The sequence below is a fragment of the Carcharhinus amblyrhynchos genome, chromosome 21 (assembly GCF_965287045.1).
Source record: "Carcharhinus amblyrhynchos chromosome 21, sCarAmb.v2.hapA, whole genome shotgun sequence".
Taxonomy (NCBI): Eukaryota; Metazoa; Chordata; class Chondrichthyes; order Carcharhiniformes; family Carcharhinidae; genus Carcharhinus; species Carcharhinus amblyrhynchos.
The window spans coordinates 19,313,978-19,340,753 of NC_137344.1; the positions used below are offsets into that span (position 1 = coordinate 19,313,978).

At 41.8% G+C, this 26,776-nt stretch overlaps 1 protein-coding gene across 6 annotated transcripts in view; it reads right to left on the bottom strand.

Moving 5' to 3' along the window:
• card14 (caspase recruitment domain family, member 14) overlaps window positions 1–26,776 on the bottom strand; it is a 113,260-nt gene that overhangs the window by 32,725 nt on the left and 53,759 nt on the right. For all 6 annotated transcript variants that reach the window (XM_080209580.1, XM_080209575.1, XM_080209581.1 and 3 more), the window contains 7 exons: window positions 20,471–20,693; window positions 19,224–19,361; window positions 13,239–13,564; window positions 9,790–9,960; window positions 6,433–6,552; window positions 4,946–5,071; window positions 2,432–2,584 (listed from right to left, as the gene is read on the bottom strand). In XM_080209580.1, coding sequence (XP_080065706.1) covers window positions 2,432–2,584; window positions 4,946–5,071; window positions 6,433–6,552; window positions 9,790–9,960; window positions 13,239–13,564; window positions 19,224–19,361; window positions 20,471–20,681 — 1,245 coding nt within the window. In that variant the 5' untranslated portion in view covers window positions 20,682–20,693. The remainder of the gene's footprint in view (window positions 1–2,431; window positions 2,585–4,945; window positions 5,072–6,432; window positions 6,553–9,789; window positions 9,961–13,238; window positions 13,565–19,223; window positions 19,362–20,470; window positions 20,694–26,776) is intronic.

The following is a 26,776-nucleotide window of genomic DNA, read 5'->3' on the forward strand; positions in this document are numbered from 1 at the left end:
AATTTAAATCATCAAACTTTGGATGGTTCCAACAGGTTTACTCAGAAAATTTAGAAGAATTATAATCCCTTCAGACTTCGGAGTGACTATCATAATGATCCAGGCCAGCCGCCCCACGTGGCTGTGCCTCCACATACCCCACTGTCCCATAGGAGGACACCCCCACAACTCTAATCCCCTGTGACATCCCAACTCCCCAATTAACCCGCATGACCTGACCAGCCACTCCTCAGGCCCAACAACCCTATACCCCAGACACAATGCGACCTCGCTGGATCTTCCCAACTCTTGGGGACTGACGTCATTTCTGCCCTACAGATTCCACTACGCCCCCGCCCCCACCCCCCCATAAAGGCCAAGCACCACCACCTAGACGTGTGATCCCTAACTGTCCACCCAAAGGTCCAACCATCCCCACATGCCACCCCCTGCTTCACCAAGGCCCAGCAACTCACCCCAAGGTCTGACCCATCACATTCATGGACCAGACCTCCAATCACCCTCAGCTCGCAAATCCTTTTCACTTACCTTCCCCCGGCCTATCGATTTCGATGGACCTTTAAGCTTACCTAGTTTATGGCAGCTGGTGTCATGAAAAACGGAGTGTGTCCTTCTTCAATTAGACATAGCTCGACCTTGCTGCTGGAAGACTTTCCACTTTCTTGGATGATGAGCTCCAACAAAACTCAGGACGTTTGACACCATCCAGGACAAAGCAGCCCACCTGACTGGCAACCCATCCAAAAACCTTCACTCCCTCCACCACCGATGCACAGTGGCAGCAGTATATATGATCTACAAGTTGCACTACTAGACCTAACCAAGGCAACTAAGACAGCACCTTCCAAACCCACAACTGCTACCATCTAGAAGAGCAAGGTCAGCTGATACATGGGAACACCACAACCTAAAAGTTCCCCTCCAAGTCATTCACTATCCTGATTTGGAAACATATCGCCATTCCTTCTTCACTGTTGCTGGATCAAAATTCTGGAACTCCCTCCCTAACAACTCTGTAGGTGTATCTCCATTATACGGTCTGCAGTGGTTCAAGAAGGCAGCTCTCCAACACCTTTTAAATGTCAGTTAGGGATGTGCAGCAAATGCTGACCTAGCTAACGATACCCACATCTCACAAATTAATTTTTAGAAGTCTCGCCTGGTCTGAGTTGGGAGATTGGGTGAGAAGGAACGGGACAAATTTAGTGCAAGTAATTGTTCTTTGAGTGGCAGTCAGTGTTGGATTGCCACTCTGAGAAAGTTACGGTCCATAACCTTGGCTTTCAATTTAGTGCAGTACTGAGTCAGTGCTGCTGAAGAATGAGATTTTAAACTGAAATCCCACTGTGCTATTCCAAGACGAGCAGGAAGAAATTATCCTTCAACCACCAGCTAAAAATAACTGACCTAGAAATGTACTTCATGGCTGATTGTAGGACCATGAGGTTCCAGATTGCTTGCTGCCTTTCCTATACCACAACAGTGAAAGTACTTCATTGACTGTAAGCACTTTGGCACAGTCTAAGGTTGTGGAATGTCGTACATTAATTCAAGTTCATCTTTACATTTTCACATCTGTAAACAGGGCAGATTAACACTTATGTGGAGCTTTTCTCTCTATAAATATGAAATCAGCTACATTTGCAACAGTTCACAAATCTCACATTCATGTCATAGGATGAAAGTAAAATGTTGGGAAAACTCAGTATGTTCATCAACATCTATAGGAAAACCAATGTGTTGTTTCATGGGTACAGCTGCCAGAAACCTAATTTAATAAAGAGTCTGCATGTAAAATGATTCTCGCCACAGGAACTAATGGCTGGCTGAGTGTTTGTGCTGCATTTACTATTTCTGTTCATGGGATTCTGATTCTCAGGTTCTTCAACCATGGAACTCTACAACCTGACCCTCTGGCAAACAACATCTTCAGTTTAATACACTGCCAGCAGTCAGCAAAAAGAATAGGAAAGTGAGGCACAGACAGGATCTTATTCCTGCTGACCAAGATAACCCTTGAAAAACCATAGGAAAGGCCAATCTTCAAAGTTCTTAGCCTGCTCTAGATCTCTGCGGTGCTTTTGGTTCTAGGCCACAACATCACTGTGTTGAAGTGCCAAATCAGTAATCACAACACAAATTGAAACCTCAAGTAAAGGGTTCCGGAGAACCTGCACCTACTGGAGCTCACGGTCATGCTCTTAAGCCCCCTGGAGTTCCAGGAAACGCGAGGGCAACATGAAAGTGAACATTAACCAGCTCACCATCCCTTTTTCTTGACGCTTGTGGCCGAGAAGATACATAACACTCAGGAACACAAGTCAGGAAAGTCAGAGCAGGTCATGCTATTTTAGAGATCAAGTGTGGTCCCTATCCACCTCACTTCAATTCCAGTCTGTGCTTCTGAATAATGACTGAGAAATAGTCCTACCTCTTGTCTGTCCCTGTTTGACCTTAACTGCAGGATTTCCTGATTCAACTCCCGATACGTGTCCTGTAGTTCAATAACTTGCCGACGACATAAATCCTTGTCCATAATCATTTTGCTAATTTGCAATTGGGCCTCATCCCTGGCTGCATAAGCCTGTGGAAAAATAAGAAAAGGTCTTTACTGCACTTTGCTTTCATGATTAACCTGCTACTAAATGAAGGGTTTATGGTTGTTCAAATAATGGCGCTATCCAATGAGATTTATATTTGCATAATCTTTTTCACTAAACTGCGATATTACCATTGTGGCAATGTGCATATGTGTACTGTCCTGTTCCAAAAATAAACATTCTTGGTGTCCAAGTGCCTGAGATTTCAATAATAAAACGCCAAATGATACTTCTCGTAATGATATAAATGGTAAGGGTCTCTTTTTTTTTAAAGTTTATATATTGGTCACAAGTAAGACTTACATTAACACTGCAATGAAGTTATTGTGGAATTCCCCTAAGCGCCACACTCCGGCGCCTGTTTGGGTCAATGCATCTAACCAGTATGTCTTTCAGACTGTGGGAGGAAACTGTAGCACTTGGAGGAAACCCATGCAGCCATGGGAAGAACATGCAAACTCCACGCAGACAATGACCCATGCTGGGAATCGAACTCGGGTCCCTGGCGCTGTAAGGCAACATTGCTAACCACTGTGCCACTGTGCTGCCCTACATTTCATTTCAGATGGCGGGTATGAAATAATGATTTTTCTTTCCCTGCAAAAGAACTTTGGTTGAAGGAGAAGAAACTAAAATGGTTTGGAACTAGATGGGGAAATGTGATTTGGACCGCGTGCAGCGAATAAAATGGTTTGGAACCAGTCAGGCAAATGTGATATGGACTATGTGCTTGTGTACAGGGTAGATGCTGACAAATAGCTCATTCTGAAATTCTAACTTCTAAACATTTCTACTTTTAGTAACAGGTCACATTCAAGTAATTTTGGTAACAGCTGTTTCCATACCATCACAAGAAACTGATTATTTTAGATTTATGTGAGCAAGTCAAGGAGTGGAAATGTAGTTCTGAAATAAAACACTTTGTTTTGTACATGCTTTCAATTGGAAATGTTTCATTGATCTGGGTTCCTAGTTTCTGGATTATTCTCAGGTAGAGCATTGAGATGTCTTTGGCAAACCTGTCTTTATAAACATTGCTGCAGCTCAAGCAGTGCCACTGAAACAATAGCAACATTAATAATGTTCTAAAAATTCTTGAATATATAGACCAGCTACATCATTTATGTTGGTCTTTTGTGCTCCCTACTCCAGCAACAGCTGTCAAATATGTACATTAACTATGTTCACCACATTTGCTGATGTTGCGTATTGTAACATTAACAACCTGAATATAAGCACTGTCCATACCATTTTCACCTTTTTCGCTGTTAATTTTTCCACCAGTGAACATCTAAATATGCATAAATAATGCTATGTGTCAAATTAGCCAAATGGTTTTTTCTTTGAACAGGACAATTATCTTCCATCTGTTAGTAGTAGGTACTCAAGAATGTTGAAGCATATTAAAAAATAATATTGTACATAATTTTTATTATACATGAACAACCCAATGAAACAAACGTGCCCTTAAAAGGTTTAGTTAAATTTATTCAACCATCCTATTACATAGCGTGACACTGACATATATCGAGCACCAGAGAGGATACTGAGGATGTTTCCTAGGCTGGAGCATTTGAGCTATAAGGAGATACTGGATAGGCTTAGATTGTTTTCTTTAGAGCAGAGAAGGCTGAGAAGGTGTATAAGATTATAAGGGTTATGGACAGGGGGAATGGGAAGCAGCCATTCCCCTTGTTTGAGGGCTCAATCACAAGGGAACATGGTTTTAGGGTAAGGGGCAGGAGGTTCAGAGGGGATTGGAGAAAAAAGAATTTCACTCAGAGGGTGGAATCTGGAAAGCACTGCCTGAGGAGGGAGTGGACGCCAGAAATCTTCCAACCTTCAAAAAGTATTGGGATGAGCACTTGAAACACTATAACATTCATGGATATGGGACAAGTCCTGGAAAATGGGATTGGCATGATTTTAGTGGTAGTTATCATCAGTGCAGATTCGATGGCATGAAGGGTCTTTTCCACTCTGTATGATTCTATGACTCTATGAGCAGGAAGGTCTCTGGGCAATGTTGAAGTAGGGATCTCTTCCAGGACAGCAGCAGAGATGTTAAATATTGTTTCCATGTACCAGATAATGGGAGAATAATAGAAATAGAAGGCAAAGTTCTTGCTTCCAAGCGCCTTCCACTGATTCTTGCTGGAAGTGCATGAGTGAAGCCTATATAATGGTTGGAAATGTTTACACAAACCATGAATAACTTGCTGATACCCCCTGGTATATATGAAGTATGGCTATTTGGCAGAGGGGTTAAAGAGTTGTTGATACTAATATTCCTGCAGAAATTGCCACCTTCAGTAATGGGAAGGTTAAAGATCTAATTTATTTACCTCATCACGTTCCTTTTGTAGTTCTAAGACTTGTGTCTGGAGCGAGATAATTTTATCTTTGTACATATCACAGTCAATCTTCAGAGTAGCACATTCCATCAGCATATTCTCTTTTTCATCCAGGTACTGGTAGGATAGAAGGAAGTAAAACACTTTGAAAGTTTTTGAACTCATGGGTTTTGAACCCATTGGGAATACAGACAGATAAAGGCTGGGTGTGCAGGAATCAAGATCAGATTAACTTTAAGAGTAAAAAACAAAAGCACATGTAAGTGTATCATGTTGCTAAAACGTAGGTGGATTAGTTCTGAATTAAGGTCTATAAAAAATGGCTATGCTGTAGGTAGCAATTAAGTATGCACTTTAATAATGCATGCTACAGACTTTGTTAGAAACACAAAGCGTCTTTATTAATTACAAAAAACTCATGCAGAGGTTCACAGCCTCAAAACTGATCTTGAACAGCCCAATGGCTGCCCCATTCCTTATGTCCTCAGACTGTCTTCTGTCTGAGAGAGAGCTCCACTCCTAGCGTGATTACCTACTCTCATCTTAATTGGTCTTTCAAGCCAGGTGACCCTCTTCTGCTGTGCTGCACTTAAAGGAACAATCACCACGCACAGTGAAAGTTTTGTGAAGCAGCTTGGGACATTCTTTAATTGTCAATGGTTTTGTACAAATGTAAGTTATTGTGGGAAATTTACTGTTAGGACAACAAGGACTCAGGGGATTGGTCTTGGGCTTAAAAGCTTGGGATGGGAAAAGGGTCTGGCAGCGGATGGTTATGCTGAGAGGGAGAGGGGAAGTCTGAGCTAAGGGAAGCCTAAGGGCTCCTTACGAACCTACGGGAAATTCTCTTGCTCCTCTTGACCCCCCATGGATTGTGGAGAAAAGTCATTTTTGTAAACAAATTATTGTGGACTCTTCTACTAGTTGGTGCATCCTAGTGGTAGGGATGATTTGTGTATGGGTTCCTGAATCCAGAGGCAAAATTAATTGCAGCCCAGACAGGGTTGATCTGATGGTCATGACCTTTAAATTTAAAGCTTGCCTGCAATGACAACTTCAAAGTCAGTGAAGGTAAGATGTCGCTGGTCTGGAATGATGAAGCTATATGCCAGCAACTGGACTTATCCTGATCTCAAACCCTTGCAAACATTATTCTGACTGGAGGGAAAGTGAGTTAAAATAAAGTGCTGGAATTTTACCAACCTGCCCACCATAGCAATTGGAGTGGGCAAGGGGCGAACAATGGGAAGGTATGTTGACCTTGGGCTGGATTTGATTGTTTCTGGATGAGTGAGGCCGTAAAAATCCCTCCGAGGTCTATCATTTCTGATATCAAAATGCAGATTTAGATTTGTGTCCGATGGGCAGGGACTAGTTAATGTGATTAAAATCAGAAAAGCTGGTTCCTCTATGCTATTTTCCAGTTTTTGCAACATCATTCAAACCCCATGTGTAAAGCCTAATGTTACGCTGCTCACATCATTCCTCAGACTTTCAGCCTGATCTAGCTCCAACCGCAGTGAGTTAAGCTCTTTCATTAGGTCTTGCCTGTCCTCCAGGGCTTCCACACGATCCTGTTCCAAGATATCTATGGTCACCTGTTGAACAAAATTGAACATTTTCACAATTTTTGCGTAAAATGCATGAATTTGGAAGTTTTCTGACAAACATTCTTTACATTGTAATATTCCTCTGAATGACAGACCTGTTTAGTAATAGCAAAGATGGCAGTGTGTACTGCAAAAACAGATGCTACAGCATAAAATTTTGTTTACATGGACAGAGTTTCTGGCTTAGTCAAAGTAGCGCTCGTTACCCAATTTTGAAAGTCCCATCCCTGAATCCAGCATCCATCACTTCCACTTGTTGGGGGTTAGGGGGGGAGAAGAGTGGGGGGATTGGGGAAATGGGGTTGGGTTGTAGTTTACACATCTGTGATTCACAGGGGTAGCTGCTTATGTAGAAGTACAGCTGCCTTCAGACAAATCCAATATTCAAATTGGGGTAGAGTCATAGAGGTTTATAGCATGGAAACAGGCCCTTTGGCCCAACTTGACAATGCTGCCCGTTTTTCTTTAAACCCATAAGCTTATCCCAATTGCCTGCATTTGACTATATCCTCTATACCCATCTTACCCATGTAACTGTCTAAATGCTTTTTAAAAGACAAAATTGTACCCATCTCTACTACTACCTCTGGCAGCTTGTTCTAGGCACTCAACACACTGTATGAAAAAATTGCCCCTCTGGGCACTTTTGTTTCTCTCCCCTCTCAGCTTAAAAATATGCCCTCTAGGTTTAGACTCTCCTACCTTAGGAATACCCAAAACATGACTTGCATGCTTTAGACCTTTCAGTAGGAAGTCTAAAACTGCAAAAGTTTTTTGGTTAGGTTGAGCATCTTTTTGGATAGATCCAAGGCACCTTTGGGAAGAGTAAGTTGCCTTTGGGAGAGGTCAAGTATCCTTTGGAAGTGTTAAAACTGGATATGAATGTGAGTAAGAAGTGGATAACTCATAGGAATGGTCAAGCTGTCAAGGGAACTGACAAGTTATCAAGGCATTTAAATATCCTTACCTTTAAAAACGACATTGCAATTTTGAAAAGTGCTTGCTATTTCACTGTGTGTTGACATAAGCGTGAAGGTCATCGTTCTAGAATTTGTGCTGTATGACTAATATCACAACGTATCATCATCACGTTGGGGTGCTGTCAATTCACAGTTTGATTGACAGCTCCAAGTGGTTATAAAATGAAGACAAATGCTTGTTTTTATAAGGAATTAAGATGATGAATTAAATGTTTTTATAAGAAATTATACAATGGAGGAAATGTAAACATAATGAATGGGTATTTATGAATGAGCGTTATTTTATATGAAAATAACATCTGAAAAAGATACTTAGCATAATTTCATTTTATCTTATTATGGGTTCTGAGGCCTGTACTGATGGATATGGGGTTAGTTGGCATGGAGGTTGTACAGTCATATTGTGGTGGGTGGAGTTCATGGGTTGGCCTTAAATTTGTATAGGGTCCATGAAGGTCCTGGGGGAGGGAAGGGCTGGAGAGTTACAGGTTGACATTGAGGGTTTGAAGGTTCATCAGGATGGATGAGATGCATGAGATGACATGAGTTGGCATGGATGTGGCACGGGGACTACAGGGGGTATGAGAGGTGAGGCTGGAGGGCTGATCTTTCATTTATTGTATTTTTTTACAACTGGGATAAAGTCCTAGATTATGAAGGCCAGCTGTTTGCACAGCCATTCTCTGTACCCGGCAGCACCTGTGGCTGTCTCTGAACTCTTTCCAAGGAAGGCAGGCCCAAATCCCACCGACACCTGCCTCCCCGCACCCCCAAACACAAGCCCCCCCCACCCTCCTGTCAAACTCAGAATGAAAATTAGACCATCCAAGCCAAATTCCCTTGAGTCAAGTTTGCAGAACCAAGGATCTTCACAACATGAATTTTAAACTCTAAACAGTGGACCATGGAAAAGTCCGTTAACCTTGGCTGGATTTTGGATTTGAGGATGAGCACAGCCAGAAAATCCCACCCTAAGCCCCTGATTTTGGAGTGAAAATTCAGTCATGTGTTACTAAAGTTCTGACACCTCAAACGTACTTCATTGACTGCATAATATATTGGGACATTCTGAAGTCATTAAGGTTCTATGTAATACAAATTTGCTCTCTCTTCTTTCGCAGCTGTTTCCCTGTACCCCAGGCAATTGAAATATTGGCTATCCAAGCTCTAACTTATAAAAATCAATCCTTTATACTCTGATTGACAGGGCAATTAACTGTACTCTCACGTCTAGAAGGCAATGACAGCAGTGAGGCAACTTGAAACTTAGAAACGTTCAAATTCATATACCATAATAAGACCAGAAGATGTAGGAGCTGAAACAGGTCATTCAGCCCATCGAGTCTACTCTGTCATTCAATGAGTCATGACTGATTTGATATGATAATTGTCAGCTCCACTTTCCCGCCTTATCCTCGATTCCCTTATTGATTAAAAATCTATCTCAGCCTTGAGCTTACCTAACACCCCAGCTTCTACTGCCCTCTGCAGTAAAGAATTCCACAGATTCGCCACCCTTTGAGAGAACTGTACAAGGCACTGTACAACTGTGCAACTGTACAAGGCACTGGTGAGGCCACAACTGGAGTACTGTGTGCAGTTTTGGTCCCCTTATTTGCGAAAGGATATATTTGCCTTGGAGGGAGTACAGGGAAGATTTACCAGCCTGATACTGGAGATGAGGGTGTTGGCTTATGAGGAGAGATTAAATAGACTGGGCCTGTACTCGTTGGACTTTAGAAAGCTGAGGGGGGATCTTATAGAGACTTACAAGATAATGAAGGGGCTAGATAGGGTAGAGGTAGAGAGATTCTTTCCTCTTAGAAAGGAAACCAGAACTCGAGGGCATAGCCTCAAAATAAGGGGGGGGTGTGCAGTTTAGAACAGAGTTGAGGAGGAACTTCTTCACTCAAAGGGTGGTGAATCTCTGGAATTCTCTGCCCATTGAAGTGGTGGAGGCTACTTCGTTGAATATGTTTAAGTCGCGGGTAGATAGATTTCTGATAGATAAGGGAATTAAGGGTTATGGGGAGCAGGCAGGAAAGTGGAACTGATCCACTTCAGATCAGCCATGATTTTGTTGAATGGTGGGGCAGGCTTGAAGGACTAGATGGCCTACTCCTGCTCCTATTTCTTATGTTCTTACGTTCTTAGAAGAAATTCCCCCTCATCTCTTCCTTAAATAGGAGAGCTTGAGGGAAAGAAGACAACAGATTGTTACATATACACACTGCACCATACTTACTGGGTTCATTTGCAGTTCTTGAATCCTTAATCTCAGTTTATCAATTTCTTCTTTTAAATATAAAAGTTCATCTTGTTTAGGCTTGAAAGCTTCACGCAGCTTAGAGGACATTCTCCGCTCAACATCAAATTCCATTTTTAATTTCTTGTTCTCCATTGTAAGATCATCCACCTTGAAGTTAAGTCATAATAATCACCATGATCATTTCTGGTCGAGCAACAAGCTGTTCATTTCCAGCTGAATAAATAAATAAAGTTGCCGTAGTCCCAGATGACCATAGGCTGCTCTCCTCTTCGAGGGGGGGAGCTGACTGGAGGTGATTTTAAACTGTGGATCACCACATCTGAGGCAAGGGGCAAGATCAAGAAGGCAGAGCTTTCATGCATACCTCGGCTGGTCCGCACTGAATCTGCACTGTTGGCGTTGCTCTGTATCAAAACTCAACTGTCCAGCCAACTAAGCTAACCAGCTGAATATTATAGGAGAGATTTCTAATGATATGGCATGAAGGATTAAAGAGTTTTCTTTAATTCAATGGGCAGGATTCTCCAATCTGGTTCCTTCCTGTCCGTTGCCAGTAAGAATGAAAAATTTGGCACACAGTCAGAACTCCATTCATTGCAGTGGGACCAGAGAATCCCAGCCTTGGATGAGGATGGAGGTTTCTGGCAAGTAAGTCTGAGTGTTTCTTACTAGCTTGACTATGTCATTCAGACTCATTCTCTTAGCAATGAACATATGGAAATACTTCGATTAGTCAACTCATTTGATGCAGATGATTTCAGCAGAGCATAAAAGATATTTTGTTAGTGGAGTCTGATCTACTAAATGCTACTGTATCTAATCTTAAAACCAGAGTCAAATCATTTTTTCATTTGTTTTTGAATTGTATAGAACTTAACAATGAAGCGCAAGAAAGATGAGTGATAAATCATCAATGTCTAATGTATGTACCTCCAAACTAGCTTTCGGCATCATTTGCCGTGAACAGTGAATTATTGTGAATTACAGGTGAAGTTTGTGGTTAAAGTCCTAAAAATAAGAGAAAATTGTTTTTAGTTATAAACAGTTGATTTAACTGTAACATATTATTGACCCTTTTCTAAATTAACTACTAAATACTCTTCCAGTTTGCATTTTGCTTCTTATTCATTGGTGACCCACAGTCTATCTTCTGTTACTACTTTCGGCCCATCTTATTGGCAAGCCGGAGTTTAACATAGAAAATAGGAGCAGGAGGCGGCCATTTGGCCCTTTGAGCCTGCTCTGCCATTCATTATGATCATGGCTGATCGTCCAACTCAATAGCCTACTCCTGCTTTCTCCCCAGAACCTTTGATCCGATTTGCCTCAAGTGTTATATCTAGCCACATCTTGAATACATTCGGTTAAGTTCTACAATTCATTAAATTGGTGGACTGGGGATGTAGCCAGCCTGGAAATGACAATGTAAATTCATTAAAATCATTATACGTGTTGCGGACATCAGTCAATAAATTCAATTGTGAAAATTAAATCTCAACATTTCTCAGTTAAATATTATAAAACAACAGTAAGGACAGACCATAAGGATAAAAGGATTGACCATTTGTAATGTCAAATAATATAGACAAATACCCCTGGTTTCTAAAAAGCATGCAGCAAAATATCAATATTACAAACTAACAAGAATGCTCACAAAATCTACACATCTGCTCTTACTGCTGTGATAAGAAATATGCAAGCAGAAATTAAAAGAGCTTTTACTGCCTATTTGTCCACGGTTGCAATATTTCACCTTGTTTAAATCAATTGGTTTTAGTAGCATCGAGTGATCATATGATAACACAAATTTGACATTGAGGGATGATGCTAATTCATGACCTACAACCTTTTGTAAAGTTTATTAAATGTTGGGGGAGGGGAGGGCATCGCATCCACAAAGCTTTTATGCTGCATGTCACCTTGTTCATATTTAATTATTCCTACAATTGCATAATTGCACATTGCCTTTCAACATTGCACAAACAATCTGGGAGAGATGGTGGTTTTAAGTAGTTTGATGACAGCTGCACAATTTTTCAACTCAAATTAATTTTTTTCAAAAACAGTTGCTGCAACAACATCCTATAATAGTACATTTTACCTGGAGATTAGAGAGAATAAATGATTTATTTAAGCTAATATAGACTTCAAGCCTCTATATCGATGCCTTTGATTGACTCTGCTTTTATTCATTTTAAATATTTGTGAAATATAATAGCTGCTTACTTCTGATATGAATTATGAAACAATTAAATAACACTTTTTACATGACTTTCTGCAGCAGATTAGCATTGAACCAAGATTCTACTGAATTTCAATCCAGTGCTATATCTATTATAATTGCTTGCAGTGAATTCTGATGCCGAGCTTTGTACTTTGTCTATTCATTTGTATTGGTCAATAAGTGTGAACATTATAGATGCACTCAAGTGTTCTAAATGATATCCAATGCTAGTGGGTTTAAACAGGGGTTAGATTATCTTTTGGTTGCATGTTGGTAGACAGATTCAAACATCACTGAGCCTTCCTGTTGCGTAATGTGATGAAGGCTGGTGCCTTCATCCTTTCATATCAGAAAACACCATCATAGTGTTTCCAAAAAATCAAAAGAGCAATGAGTATGACATTAATTTTCCGCATTCCCTGCAGCAAGCCGCCGCTTGCCAGCTCTGTGTCAGTACAACCAGTACTGCTATCTTCCAAAATGCAGAGCATCAACAAATTGCAACTCCATTCTTCCATCATTAAAATTATTTATCTTGCCTTCAATCTTATCTCTCCTTTCTCTTCGTTTTACTGCATTTCCACATGCTGACTTGCGATTTTTCATGTAATCATCACTATTATCTAATAAATTTGTGCTACTGAAACTGCTCCACCCAAGGCTGGTAATGTGGTTCCTTACTGAACCAAACAGGTCGGTTACTGTACCAAAACATCTGGCAGGCTAAGTTTGATCTCTAGCTTACTACATTATATATGACTGGCTTATAGAATCAAGAAAACAAATTGATAAACTTCCTCACTGCCCAACTGGGGCAGCATAGTGGCACAGTGGTTGGCACTGCTGCCTAACAGTGCCAGGGACCCAGGTTCAATTCTGACCTTGCATCATTGTCTGAGCAGAGTCTGTGTGGGTTTCCTCCCACAGTCCGAATATGTGCTGGTAAGGTGCATTGGCCATGCTAAATTCTCCTTCAACGTACTTGAGAAGGTGCCTGAATGTGGTGACTCGGGGATTTTCACAGTAACTTCATTGCAGTGTTAATATAAACCTACTTGGGACACTCATAAATAAACTTTAAACTTATTCCAACTCACCATCAGAGGTCAAGGGTTTGGAATCAAATTTTGAACATTGCCTGCTAGAGCCAAAGGTGTATTATATGATTGATTTGACTGTTGATTGAACAATAAAGCAATACCTGTTGGTGTAACTCTCTGCTCCGTGTCACAGACATTTCTTTCTCCTGCAGAGTGTTTGTATAGCGCATTAATATCTGATAGTTTTCCTCCTTCAGGCGAATCATCTCGTCATGGTGACGGTTCCAATCCACCTTAATCCTGCTCAAGTTGGCCTCAGCTGCCTTCAAACCCTTGAGCTCAGTCTTCAGTTGCTGGTTTTGCTCTTCCAAGCTTTGAACTTTCTCATGCAGCCGATGTTTGTGGCATTTCTCTTCTCCAAGCCACTTCTGAGCCTTCATCACTTCATTCATTAGAAACTGAATCAAACCCAAATTTCCTTTCTCGACTACAACAAAAAGGTAAATGCAGTCAGTTTGATTGTTCTTTCTTAAATGCTTACTGTCAGAATCCTTTTACAACAGAGCATGACCAGGACGTGTACCACTCTTGCCAAATACTGCAGCTCAATTATATGTCCAATAGTCTGTGTGTGTGGGTTGAAAGCACTGGTCCTCAATTACAAGTAAAGGCAAAGAAATAAGAACTTTGCAGGCCTCAAACTGAATGATACTTAACTTTCAAAAATACAGTTGGAAATGTGATCATCTAAGAATCGGGTTTGTTTAGCGAGCCTACTACATTTCATCATTGCACCTTGCTGTCCTATCTCTAACTTGTTATGGTAGTTGCAGTTTTGCCTCAGTTTTGTATTGTTTACAACACTTGTCAATGTAGTTCTTATAAATATGTAAACATGATGATTAAGAGCTCATTTTAAAAATGAAAGCCACTTAGTACCACCTACAAGACTGTATTTAATGGCCAGTCTATATGTACCCTAGGAAAACTGTTGTATTGTATGGAATATTATTATTAATAATAGTGATGCTATTTGCATTATTCAATTTTTAAAAATTATTTTTACCTAAACTGGGTTAAGTACAATAAAACTATCACTTTTAATAAAACTCAAGAACATCCGTTTGTTCTTGCCGTAAATGGTCAACATCCTAAAAAGCTAAACATTCATGAAATTGGCAAGTATATTTAAAAGAAAAAACTAACTGCAGTTAAACGAGGTCATAAGAACCCCATGACATCCCTCCGCATATGATATAATGAGATACATCACCTGCCCTTTTTATGTCTTCCTCTCCCAATATCCAAGACCCTAAACATTCCTTCCAGGTGAAACAGCAAATGCACTTGTGCTTCCTGCGGTTTAGTAAAATGTATTCGGTACATATGGTGAGGCCTCCTCACCATATGTATGGGAGACCAGGTGGAGGTTGGGGATCACTTTGTAGAACATCTCCATTCAGTTTACAAGCAGACCATAAGCTTTGGGTTGCTTTTCATTTTAATTCTCTGCCCCATTTTCCACTCTGATGCTCTGTTCTCAGCCTCTTACACTGTTCTAATAAAGCTCAACATAAGACTGAGAAATAGCTCCTCATCTTTTGATGGGGGAGTCTGCAGCCTTCTGCACTTAATTTTGAGTCTAAAAATTTCAGCCCGTAACTTCTGCCCCCATTTTTTTTCTGGCAGCAGGGATTGGTAATGATTCTGCTATTGCCATTCACACCCGCTTTGGATCCATCTTTTGTTTCTTTATTTGTCTCATCTCCACTTCCTGTTGTCTTCCTCCCTTTAGCAATTTAATCTTTCCTACCTTGCACCACATCACAGGCTTGTCATTTCTTTTCATCTCCCAACTTCCCCAGCCTCTGTCCTTACATAAATCCCGTTACAGCTCTACCTCTTCCCAATTAGTTCAGACAAAAGACCTTTGGCCTCAATTGTTAACCTGCTCCACCCTTTCTGCCTGTTCTGCTGAGTATTTCCAGCATCTTCCATTTTTATTTCAATATAATTCCAATCTTGCCTTTAGTTGCTTCTAATAAACCTAACAAAAACTTTGTAAGTGATCAGGATGAAATGGAAATACAAGCACACTTGTAAAAAAGATGTGTATGGATTTGCTTTTGTTACAGAACAATTAGTTACAAGGAACCATGTAGTCAAGAGAAACTGTTCATGCAATGTGAAGGAAAGGATGGATGTTCTTTCAGTTTGCAAATTCAAGTGAAAGAGGTTATCTAGAGATGATGAAAATTAGAGTTATTCTTATAAAAATTTTACTCTTTTGAATAGATGTTTAAAGGTGCTACGTGCGGCAAAATTAAGATTTTTGCCCCTCCTTTTTCCAGCCAATATTCTTTCATCCCTCAGCAATTAAGATTAGAATGCTGGTATTATCTTTTTCCCAAGTCTACATGCAATTCCCAGTTTGCTGAGTTAGCTGAGTTTAGTCAGGCAGCTTTAAAAACGTTATAATTGGTCTCGATGGAGGGAACATCTGCTGGGAGTTCCCACTCCTGATTGCTATTCAGTGACTTCTGCTAAAAGTGGATGTGCGTGCATCCTAAGTGACAGCAGAGCTTGATTCAACAACAGTGCTTTACTCATTCAAATAGTCTGCTGACTCGCTGCCTAAGCCGACAAATAGTGAGCAGTCACTTGAAACCAAAGCTCAGCAAGAGTCAATGCCTCCAGGAGGGGTAACAGGCGAAAGGGGAGAAAATAAATTTCCCAAAGTGATTTTGGCATCCTAAGCAGGGACAACTATTATAAAGATGTACAGGGAGGTTGTTGGTGCAGTTTTATGAACAACATACTAAGCCCATCAATAGTGCACTCTCATCCTCAGGCTGCTTTTCAAGATGTTTTGTTAGGCAGCAGGGAAGACACTAGCAAACGGTGCATTCTTTAAGAGGAGAGATTCAAATCTAATGAAAAATCTCTGTTCAGGCATGTTTTCTAAGATATGGAGTAATCCAGGGTACCTTCAGGGGGCAGTATGAGCTTATGCACACAGCTCTGTCGATAGGAGCAGAGTAGGCACTATAATGTGATTATCTACAAACAGAGCATAACCAGTTGCCTATCAATCAGGAACAGAAGCCCAGCCGAGTTGCTGGAAAATAAACCCCAATACCGTCCTCGGATTTCTCAGCTGAACCAATGTTTTGATGGATAAGGCAAACACAATGGCCCACAATTTCCAAGCTCTGGGGCATTGTAGCAGGGGTGGGAGGTACCCCAAAGATGCGCTGGGGAATCCACCCCTGATAAGGATTACATGGCAATTGCCCAAGAACCTATTGGGTAATTGCCCTGCAGTGGGGACCATCAGAAGGTACAAAATAAACCACAACTTTGTATGGTTCCGACTGTCTTAAGATAATCATAGAATTCCTACAGTGCAGGAGGAGGCCATTTGGCACGTCGAGGTTGCATTGACAACAATCCCACCCAGGTCCTATCCCTGTAACATCAAATATCTCTCTGTTAGCTCCCTTGACACTAAGGGGCAATTTAGCATGGCCAATCAATGTAACCCACACATCAATGGAGAGTGGGCAGAAACCGGACATCCGGAGAAAACCCACACAGACACGGGGAGAATGTGTAAACTCCACTCAGACAGTGACCGGAGGCCGGAATTGAAGTCAGGTCCTTGATGTGGCGAGGCAGCAATGCCACCCATTGAATGTTCCACTGTGGCCCCCACAGATATCCAGAAGAGGTTAGAAAAATTTAAAGCAATTCCAAAGTGTAGTTAACTATAATCGACTTAATAGAGGTTTATAAAATATTGAGAGGGATAGATAGTGTGGACGTGCAGAGACTATTTCCTTGGGTAGATGTACCTATAAGGTTCATGGCGGGAGATAGAGGAGGGATGTCCAAGGTAGATTCTTCACTCAGAGTGTGGTTGGGGTGTAGAATAGACTGCCTGCCGTGATAGTGGAGTCGGACACTTTAGAAGCTTTCAAGCAGTTATTGGATAGGCACATGGAGCACTCCAGAATTATAGGGAGGGGATAGCTTGATCTTGGGATTGGATATAGCTCGGCACAACATTGAGGGCCGAAGGGCCTGTACGGTGCTGTAATGTTCTATGTTTCTATGTAAACCTGATCATCCCCCCAACAGCTTCCGACCCCCACAGAATGCCCCCCACCCTCCATGGGGTGCCCCTGACTAATCTCCACCACTTGTCACTAACACCCCCATGACTACCCCCCAACCCAAAACGGAACTCGCCCATCTCACCACAGCTCCAACCTCCCGACTACTGTCCCCTTGACAACCCACCCGGCCAACCATTGACCACCTGACCTCCCCACTGTCCGCCTGACCCTCCCTGACCCACCCAGCTCCCACAAAACCCAGTTCTACCTACTTATCTTACAAATGTACTTTCTCCTTAGCTTCACAAAGTGGCTGGACCCTCAAACTTACCTGCTTTACAGCAGTTAGTAAAAATAAGGGATATGGCTTCCTTACCTCCAACTCAACACGATGTCTCATGAACCCACTGCACTACACTTTCTTGTCCAGTGAATAAGGAGCAGCTTCAACTCCAGATAACTAGGTAGGAATGGAATAGCAATCTGGAAGCTACCAGCCTTTATGTTGTATCCATTGACACTGAATGTTAGAATTCTCTTCCCCAATTTATTTGCTTACTTTAATAGAATCTATGTGATTAGAATAATAGAATTCCTACAGAAGGAGACCACTCGGCCCATTCGGGTCTGTGTCGACAACAATCCCACCCAGGCCCTCTTCCTGGAACTCCATGCATTTACCCTGCTAATCCCTCTGACACTAGGGTCAATTTAGGGCGGCACGGTAGCACTGTGGTTAGCACTGCTGCTTCACAGCTCCTGGGTTTGATTCCTGGCTCAGGTCACTGTCTGTGTGGAGTTTGCGCATTCTCCTCGTGTCTACGTGGGTTTGCTCCAGGTGCTCCAGTTTCCTCCCACATCCAAAGATGTGCGGGTTAGGTTGATTGGCCATGCTAAGAAATTGCCCTTTAGGTGTCCAGGGATGTGTAAATTAGAGGGATTAGTGGGTATAATATGTAGGGATATGGGGGTAATGTCTGGGTGGGATTGTGTTCGGTGCAGACTCGATGGGCTGAAGGGCCTCTTTCTGCACTGTAGGATTCAATGATTCTATGGTTTCGCTTGGCCAATCCACCAAACCTGCACGTCTTTGGACTATGACAACATGAAATAAAAGTCAGTTCAGGCCTATTTGTTTGTTGTTACTAGAGCATCTGCATCTTCTCACCACATTGTGTGATTATTTGTTTGTACTTTATAAATAGAATAAGTTATTAAGATTTTCAATTAATTGTAATATATTAAAGCAATGACCTCATTGGTTGCAGAACCTTGCAGCACCAGATGATGGCACTTGGATTCACAAGGAGACAGCAGAATTGTTCACATCAGCTCTTATTATGCAGAAATGCCACGGTACTTGCTCAAAATAGGACTTGCATTTAGGTAGTGCTTCTCACAATCACCAGACATTGCAAAGCCTTTACAGCTAATGAAGCATTCACTGATGTAATGTAGGAGACACAGCAGCTAATTTGTATACAGCAATCTCTCACAAACAGCATTACGGTAATGACCAGATAAACTGTTCTGTTGTGATTTAATTGAGGGATAAATACTGGCCAGGACTCTAGGGGTAACTCCCCTAATTTTCTTCAGTACCATCCATCCAAGCTGACAGATGGGGCCCCACTTTAACGTATCATCAGAAGGGCAGCACTGTCTGTCACCTGTGCAGTGTTTCCTCAGTACCTCACTGCAGTATCAGCTTTGATTTCTTTGTTTATGACCTGAATCAGGAACTTTGTGGCTCAGAGAACCAGTGCTACCAACTGAGCCTGGCTGACACTAAGGCAGGAATTTTCCAGCCATTCACTTCAATGGAATATTCCAGTCCCATATTCCGGTCAGATAAGAGAGACAGAGAGAGACACACACATACAGAGCAATTCTAATGTTCCACATTGGTTCAGAAAAATGTCAGTGAAAATCTAAGAGATCACAGTTAGTGCATGGACTGATTGCAAGGATGGGCACTGGGAATAATTAACATGATAAAGAGGAATTTGCTTAAGAAATCAACCTTACCAAGTATGCTGCTACAATCCCTGGTGGGTTCCTTCCCAGTTATTAATGTATAAATTTCAGGATTATAAAACCCTAAAGACTCCAGAAAGGCAACACCTCCTTTCTTTCCCCGAGTTCTTAACAGATCGAGCATATACCCTGGAGAGAAAAAGAACACATTAATGATCTTAGCTGCCTAGACTAAGGAATTAATTTTTGAACTAGTGACTAGTTTGACAACCGATTTTCAATCATGAGAAAAGTAAGCCTAAAAATAAAAATAAAGTAAATAAAAATTTTGAATGATTTGACTCTGCTCCTCCCATAGGTCAGTGATTTTTATCCCAGTATTTGGCTGAGTTAGTTGATCTCAGACCGGCCAATGGTACAGGCATATGATTGATCCTAATGTTAGAAAGGGGACATAGAGTCATAGAGGTTTATAGCATGGAAACAGACCCTTTGGCCCAGCTTGTCCATGCTGCCCCCTTTTTTTAAACAACTAAGTTAGTCCCAATTGCCTGTGTTTGGCCCACATCCTTCCAGACCCATCTTGCCCATGTAACTGTCTAAACGCTTTTTAAAAGACAAAATACTATCTGCCTTTACTACTACCTCTGGCAGCTTGATAGAAAATGTAAATAGCAGAGAATGGACACCAGTGTTCCATTCCTGACTTGTTTCCAGTGAAACCTGATGGAACATTCCGTGAACTTAGAATGTGGAACCAAGAATGAGAAAAGATCATTCAGCCTCCCTATCACAATAATCTGTTAAATCTGGGATTGACAGCCAAAATGCCGCAACAAAGCCACAGAATACAAGCAGGTCTCAGTAATTTCACTGGAACCAGAATACACTGCTAGGACAGCAAATTGTTACAAATAAAGGCATTCTTCTACAATCTTACAACAAGAGGATCAGATTGTGCACAGGGTAAACAAAGGCCTTTCACATCTGGGGCCTGCTTTTAAATCCAGCTCAGACTGTGTATTAGCCACAAGGCTCTGTGTAGAATGAGATTTTGGCAGTCTCGAAACAACACATAATTGGCTGTAACTTGGCACTAAATTGTCAGTTGCAATCAGCGAAACTGAAGGATGGCTGACATGAAAAGTGCCTCACTAATGTATCTAACTAAGCTACATCTAACCTAAAAGTGTTTGATGAAATGGAAAGCATTCTGCCTCCAAGCAAGCAAAGCTAATTTAGTTTTATTTTCAAAAAAACCCATCAGGGCAGGGCAATTTTCTGAAATGTACACTTACCAGTTCTCATACACCGGTGTTTAAGGTGAGGGGCAAAAAGAATCTCTTCCTCATCCGTCTCCCCAAGTACGTGGCACTGACGCAAGAAAGGTGTGATGTGGCAGGGCCGAACCTTGCTGGTGATGATATGGCGCTGGCTTTCGATCAGGTCCCATATTGAGTCCTCATCTAGATCCTTTATTTCCTTGTCATCTGAGGCAACTACATCCATGATGAATCAAGGCTAGGAAAGGAACAGTTAAAGATTTTAGATGTGCAAGCACATATACATTAATTATATGTATTTGGCATGTGAAGTACAGGTTTTATAGAAAACGTGTTATTGTGATCTTTTAAGTGCTGTGATCGGTATTTTCAATATTAAGGGTATCACACTGTGTGGCATACTATAGTTGCTATACTATATGTAGATGCAGAGTATATAATCGAGCCTCTGGAATGTCACAAATTTCTCAAAATGCTTTCTGAATAGTTTTTAGCTGCAATTTTTTTCCTCAATCGCTAAAATCTCCAAATCCTAAAATAGGGACTTAAACTGAACAAAGATTTTGAAAATGCTCAATAATTCACAGTAACATGATCAAAAGTGTCCATTGTATTGTTCGCCTTTTAATACTTTGGTTAAAATTTTTACTTGAAGATTTCATTATCGTTCAAAACTGGGGGGTCTAGAAGTTTAAGGTGAATCAATCATTGGGCATACTAATCAACCCTTGTGCCCAAGGCCCCATTTAAAATAAAAAATCAATGGATGTGGGCATTGCTGGTAAGGTCAGCATTTGTTGCCCATCCCTAATTGCTCTTTGAACTGAGTGGCTTGCTAGGCCATTTCAGAGTTAAGAGTCAACCACATTGCTGGGAGTCTGGAATCACATGTAGGCCAGGCAAAGTAAGGATGGCAGATTTCCTTCCCTAAAGAATGTCAGTGAACTAAATGGGTTTTTATGACAATTGATGATAGTTGTAATGGGTACCATTTTATATACATATGTCTACATTTATATCCCAGAAATAGTACAGAATTACTTTTTGACTTTAAACCCCATCAGCTGCCATGGTGGGATTTGAACCCATTAGGGTTCAATGGACCTCTGAATTACTGGTCTAGTGACATGACAATTCTGCCATTATTTCCCCCACCCCGAAAAGGAATTATGATATTGGGCCTCAGGCCTCATTTCCATCAGTTTAGTAAGTTACAAAGATCAACAGGCAGTAGTGAAGCAAGAGTTAGGATTGGTCTGTAGCTGGTGTTGTTAAGGCCATACAGGTAAGCGAGGAAGGACTGGGTCAACTGGGAAAGGAACTGATTGGGTTGGTAGGTAGCAGTAATTCAAGGAGAGGGGCAGTGGTGATTAGGTATGTGGCAGCGATTGTTATCCAACAGAGTCTGCATTCTTTAAATGTGGGGTCATGAGGTGGTTATATTTTAAAAACTTAGTTAGTTGGTTCCAGGCTAACAAGAGGTCCCACATCAGGGCTTTTGTGGCACATCAGATGAGCTGCTGAGTTGGATACATCATCTCCTCAGAGACTGTAAACACTGCATTTCAATAAATAGGAGTTTGTCTTGTATGCAGGAATCCCGAAGGAATCATGCCAGTTTCATTCTCTCCTTCATCTTCCATATCTATCCGCAGTGATTCAGTTATTAGGTGAAGAGGTAATCGCAGTTTGCAAAGAGGCAAAGTGGGCAGAATCTCTTCTGATGATATTGGGTGTTTTATATAACGTTTCCCATTGACTCATTTTTCTCATCACTCCTTCATCATTGCCTCAAACTTCTCAAAACTGTAAATCAGAGCTCGGCACCACGGTGGCACAGTGGTTAGCATTGCTGTTTCACAGCTCCAGGGACCCAGGTTCAATTCTGCCCTCGGCTACTGTCCATGTGGAGTTTGCACATTCTCCCCTGTCTGCGTTTCCTCCCACAGTCCAAAGATTGCGGGTTGGGTTGATTGGCCATGTTAAGTTGACTCTAGTGCATGGGGGATTAGCAGGGTAAATGTGTGCAATTATGGGGATAGGGCCTGGGCGGGATTGTGGTCGGTACAAACTCCATAGGCCAAATGGCTTCCTTTGGTACTGTAGGGATTCTATGAACTAACTGAATAGGTGGAAAACATGATCAAAAAAAGGGAATAGGCCAGAACTCTGCCAATGAAACATTACTAAAAACTTTTGAAAACAACTAATTCAGACTCTGTCCTAGTAATCTCAGATCCTAGGAACTGCATCAAATGTTCTGTGAAGCGTAGTGTTATTAGACCCCTCAAAGCACTAAAACCACTTAGTGTGTATTTCCAAATCCCAGACTCCTTTTCAGTACTGCCCAATACTGGAACTATCTCCACTGCTGATAAATCAATTTCCCTGCTAATAAACATGGCAGAACATTCCCCTGTCTACATCAACAGTGATGAAGTGGAAATGGGCAAGAGCTTCAAGATTCTATAGGTGTCCAGCCCACCAACAATCTGTCCTGGTCCCTCCATGCTGACACTATTGTTAAGAACGTCCACCAACACCTCTACTTTCTCAGGAGGCTAAGGAAATTTGGCATGTCTGTGACTATTCTCACCAATTTTTACAGATTCATCATAGAAAGTATCCTTTCTGGATGTATCCCAGCTTGGTATAGCTCCTGCTCTGACCAAGCCTGCAAGAAACTACAAAGAGCTGCGAACGTAGCCCAGTCCATTACACAAACCAGTCTTCCTACCATTGATTTCATCTACACTTCCCACTGCGTCGGAAAAGAAGCCAGCATAATCAAAGACGTACATCTTCCTTCAGGAAAAAGATACAACAACCTGAGTTCATGTACCAACTGATTCAAGGACAGCTTCTTCCTGGTGCCATCATACCTTGAATGGACATACCATGTATTAAACTGATCTTTCTCTACACCCTAGCTATGACTGCAACACTATATTATGCAGCCTCTCCTCTCCTTCTCCTAGTCTATGAGCAGTATGTTTTGTCTGTATGGTGTGCAAGAAACAATTTTTTTCACTGTATGCCAGTGCATGTGACAATTATAAATCAAGTGAACTCATTGTGACAAACAGTGACAATACCATGCACCATCGACTAATTATACACGTATACAAAAGGCCAATGGCATATCTGGATAACAGAAAAATATTTCTGTGTAGGAGTTTCTGACTAATAATGTATGCATTCTGCTTGCTATTTTGCTGTGGTTTCATATTAGTCACCAATCTGGATGAGAGTCAGGACATTGTTACCACAGATCGGGAGCTGGGTGGATACATGGTAAGATGAAAAGACGATGGAAATGATGAGTGTACGTGTCATTCAATGAAGTGTACAACTGATTCACTTGGAACATTTACATATTTATCTGGATGAGTTACTGACTGCTTGGAAACAAAATACAAACATGTCTCAGTTTGCAGCCACGAGAAGCAGTGACAGAGGTTGGAATATGTAATTTTGTCATCTGTGTTTGGTTTTGTCAATGGTGAAATGAAGATCGACTCCTTTAGTTTTATTCATCATTAGATCCCTTTACCTCCCATTAAAAAGTAACATTCTCCAAATGTTCTTTTCACTGACAGTCCCTCTTGAAGAGTTGCTGTGTGGTGTTCAGAGTTTGCATAGGCTCGGTGGTTTGTGGGTTGTGGTTTTGGAATCAACGCAATGTACTGGGGTAGAATCCACTGGACATTTTAAGGCATTACAGGACAGTTTCTTGTTGATCCATCATGCCATCACTGAACAGGACTTGGAGGGTGTGTTTCACAGGAAATCCCAGATGTGAAACCAATGGTTTTTCATGAAAAATCATAGACCTCACACCAGCAATTTCCGTCAGCATGCTCGCTGTGAGAGCTGCTCACTAAATGGATGTGTCACATCAATGCATTATCCCTATAATGAGGGCATTGACTGAAAGCCTTAAACGTTACTGAAGAACAGAGCATTAGAATTCTAATGTGGAGTACCACAAAGTGGTAGCATGTGCATCAATCACAGTAAAACCAAGAGTTTGTTGAACCAGGAAGCAATGTAGGTCAGTGGGCACAGAACAGGTGTGGGTTAGGAAAAGGGCAGCAGAGTTTTGGTTCAGCTTGAGGTTCTCTGGCTATAACTGGATAGATTGGGAGGGAATGAGAAGAGGCCAGACTCAGTCAGCTGGACAATGGAGAAGCAGTGTTGGAGAAGGATAGTCTGGTCAATCATGTCAAAGGCTGAAGAGAGATAAGTGAAGAATGAGGAAAGGAGATACAACACTATCAATGGCAGAGATGTAACTGATGACTGTGAAGGGCTGTTTGGGTGTTGTGGCAGGGTTGGAAACCTAATTGGAGGGATCCAAACAAGGAGAAAAGATAGACATTCATTTGGGAGGTGACCTTGAGAGGAAATAATGTTTGACATGGGTGTTGGTTTGCAGACGGAAGGGTCAAGGGTACTTTATTTTGGAAAAGGTGATAGCAGAATTGAAACGGTGGGGGGGAGGCAGTACCTGGTAGGAGGGGCAGAAAGGAAAATTGCATTCTCAGCTGTTCAGTGAGAATAGGTTCAAGGCGGCAGGATATGGGTCACATGACCAAGTCTCTGCTTAGCGATTCTGTGCTGCGTTGTGTTGTGAAGGCTGCTTTGGGGAACACTTACCAGAAGATCAGAGGCCGAATGCCCACGACCACTGAAGTGTTCACCAACAGGAAGAGGACAGTCTTGCCTGGTGATTGTCAAGCGGTGTTTATTCATCTGTTGTGGTAGCGTCTGCATGGCCTCCCCAATGTATCATGCCTCGGGACATCCTTTCCTGCAGTGTATCAAATAGACAGCGTTGGCCGAGTTGCAAGAGTATGTAATGTGTACATGGTGGATGGTGTTCTCATGTGTGATGATGGCATCCATGTCGATGATCCAGCACGTCTTGCAGAGGTTGCTGTGGCAGGGTTGTGTGGTGTTGTAGTCACTGTTCTCCTGAAGGCTGGGTAGTTTGCTGTGGACAATGGTCTGTTTGAGATTGTGCGGTTGTTTGAACGCAAGAATGGGGGTGTGGGGATGGCCTTGGCAAGATGTTCATCTTCATCAATGATATGTTGAAGACTCTGGAGGAGATGTTGTAGTTTCGCTGCTCTGGGGAAGTACTGGACGATGAAGGGTAGTCTGTCCACCGTGTCCCATGTTTGTCTTCTGAGGAGGTCGGTGCGGTTTTTCACCATGACAACAGATGAATGAACACTGCTCGACAATCACCAGGCAAGACTGTTCTCTTCCTGTTGGGGAACACTTCAGAGATCATGGGCGTTCGGTCTCTCCAAGGCGACGTTTACAACACACGACAATGCAGAGTCGCTGAGCAGAGACTGATAGCCAAGTTCTGCACATGAGGCTGGCCTCAACCAGGATCTTGAGTTTATGTCACACTATCTGTAACCCCATGATTTGTCTGGGCTTGCAAAATCTCACTAACTGTCCTGTCTGGAGACAATACACATCTCTTTAACATGTGCTTAATGCTCTCTCCACTCACATTGTCTGTCCCTTCAAGACTTGATCAGCTTTAAAGATTTGCATTCCAATCATTGTTCTATAAATTGAGTTTGTGTCATTATATGCCCTGTTTGTGAACAGAACTCCCACTTACCTGATGAAGGAAAAGCACTCTGAAAGCTAGTGGTGTTTGCTACCAAATAAACCTGTTGGACTTTAACCTGGTGTTGTGAGACTTATTACTGTGTAGTGCCACAGGGATCAGTGCTGGATCCTCAACTATTTAAATCAATATCAATAACTTGGACAAAGGGATTGAATATGCAGAAGCTAATGTCAGAGAAACAATCCTGGGTATGAAGAATGCTTGGTAGAGGCAAATCCAGCGTATGTACATGCAAAGTGCATTGTACATGTTGAATTTCCACCCAGTATTCAGGTACCGTCAATGTATAATGCATTCCAGTAAGCTATGTGGAATGTGTTTAATGGTTTTTAAAGTAAAGTTTATTAGTCACAAGTAGGCTTACATTAACACTATAATTATGTTACTGTGAAACTCTGTGAAACTCTGGTGCCTGTTTGGGTACGCTGAGGGAGAATTTAGCAAGGCCAATGCACCTAACCAATACGTCTTTCGAACTGTGGGAGGAAACTGGAGCACTCGGAGGAAGCCCATGCAGACACAGGGAGGACATGCAGACTCCGCACAGACAGTGACCCATGCCAGGAATTGAACCCGGGTCCCTGGCGCTGTGAGGCAGCAGTGCTAACCAGTGAGCCACCATGCCACACCATGATTTGGTTACCATGTTTTAAGATTTTTGTTTT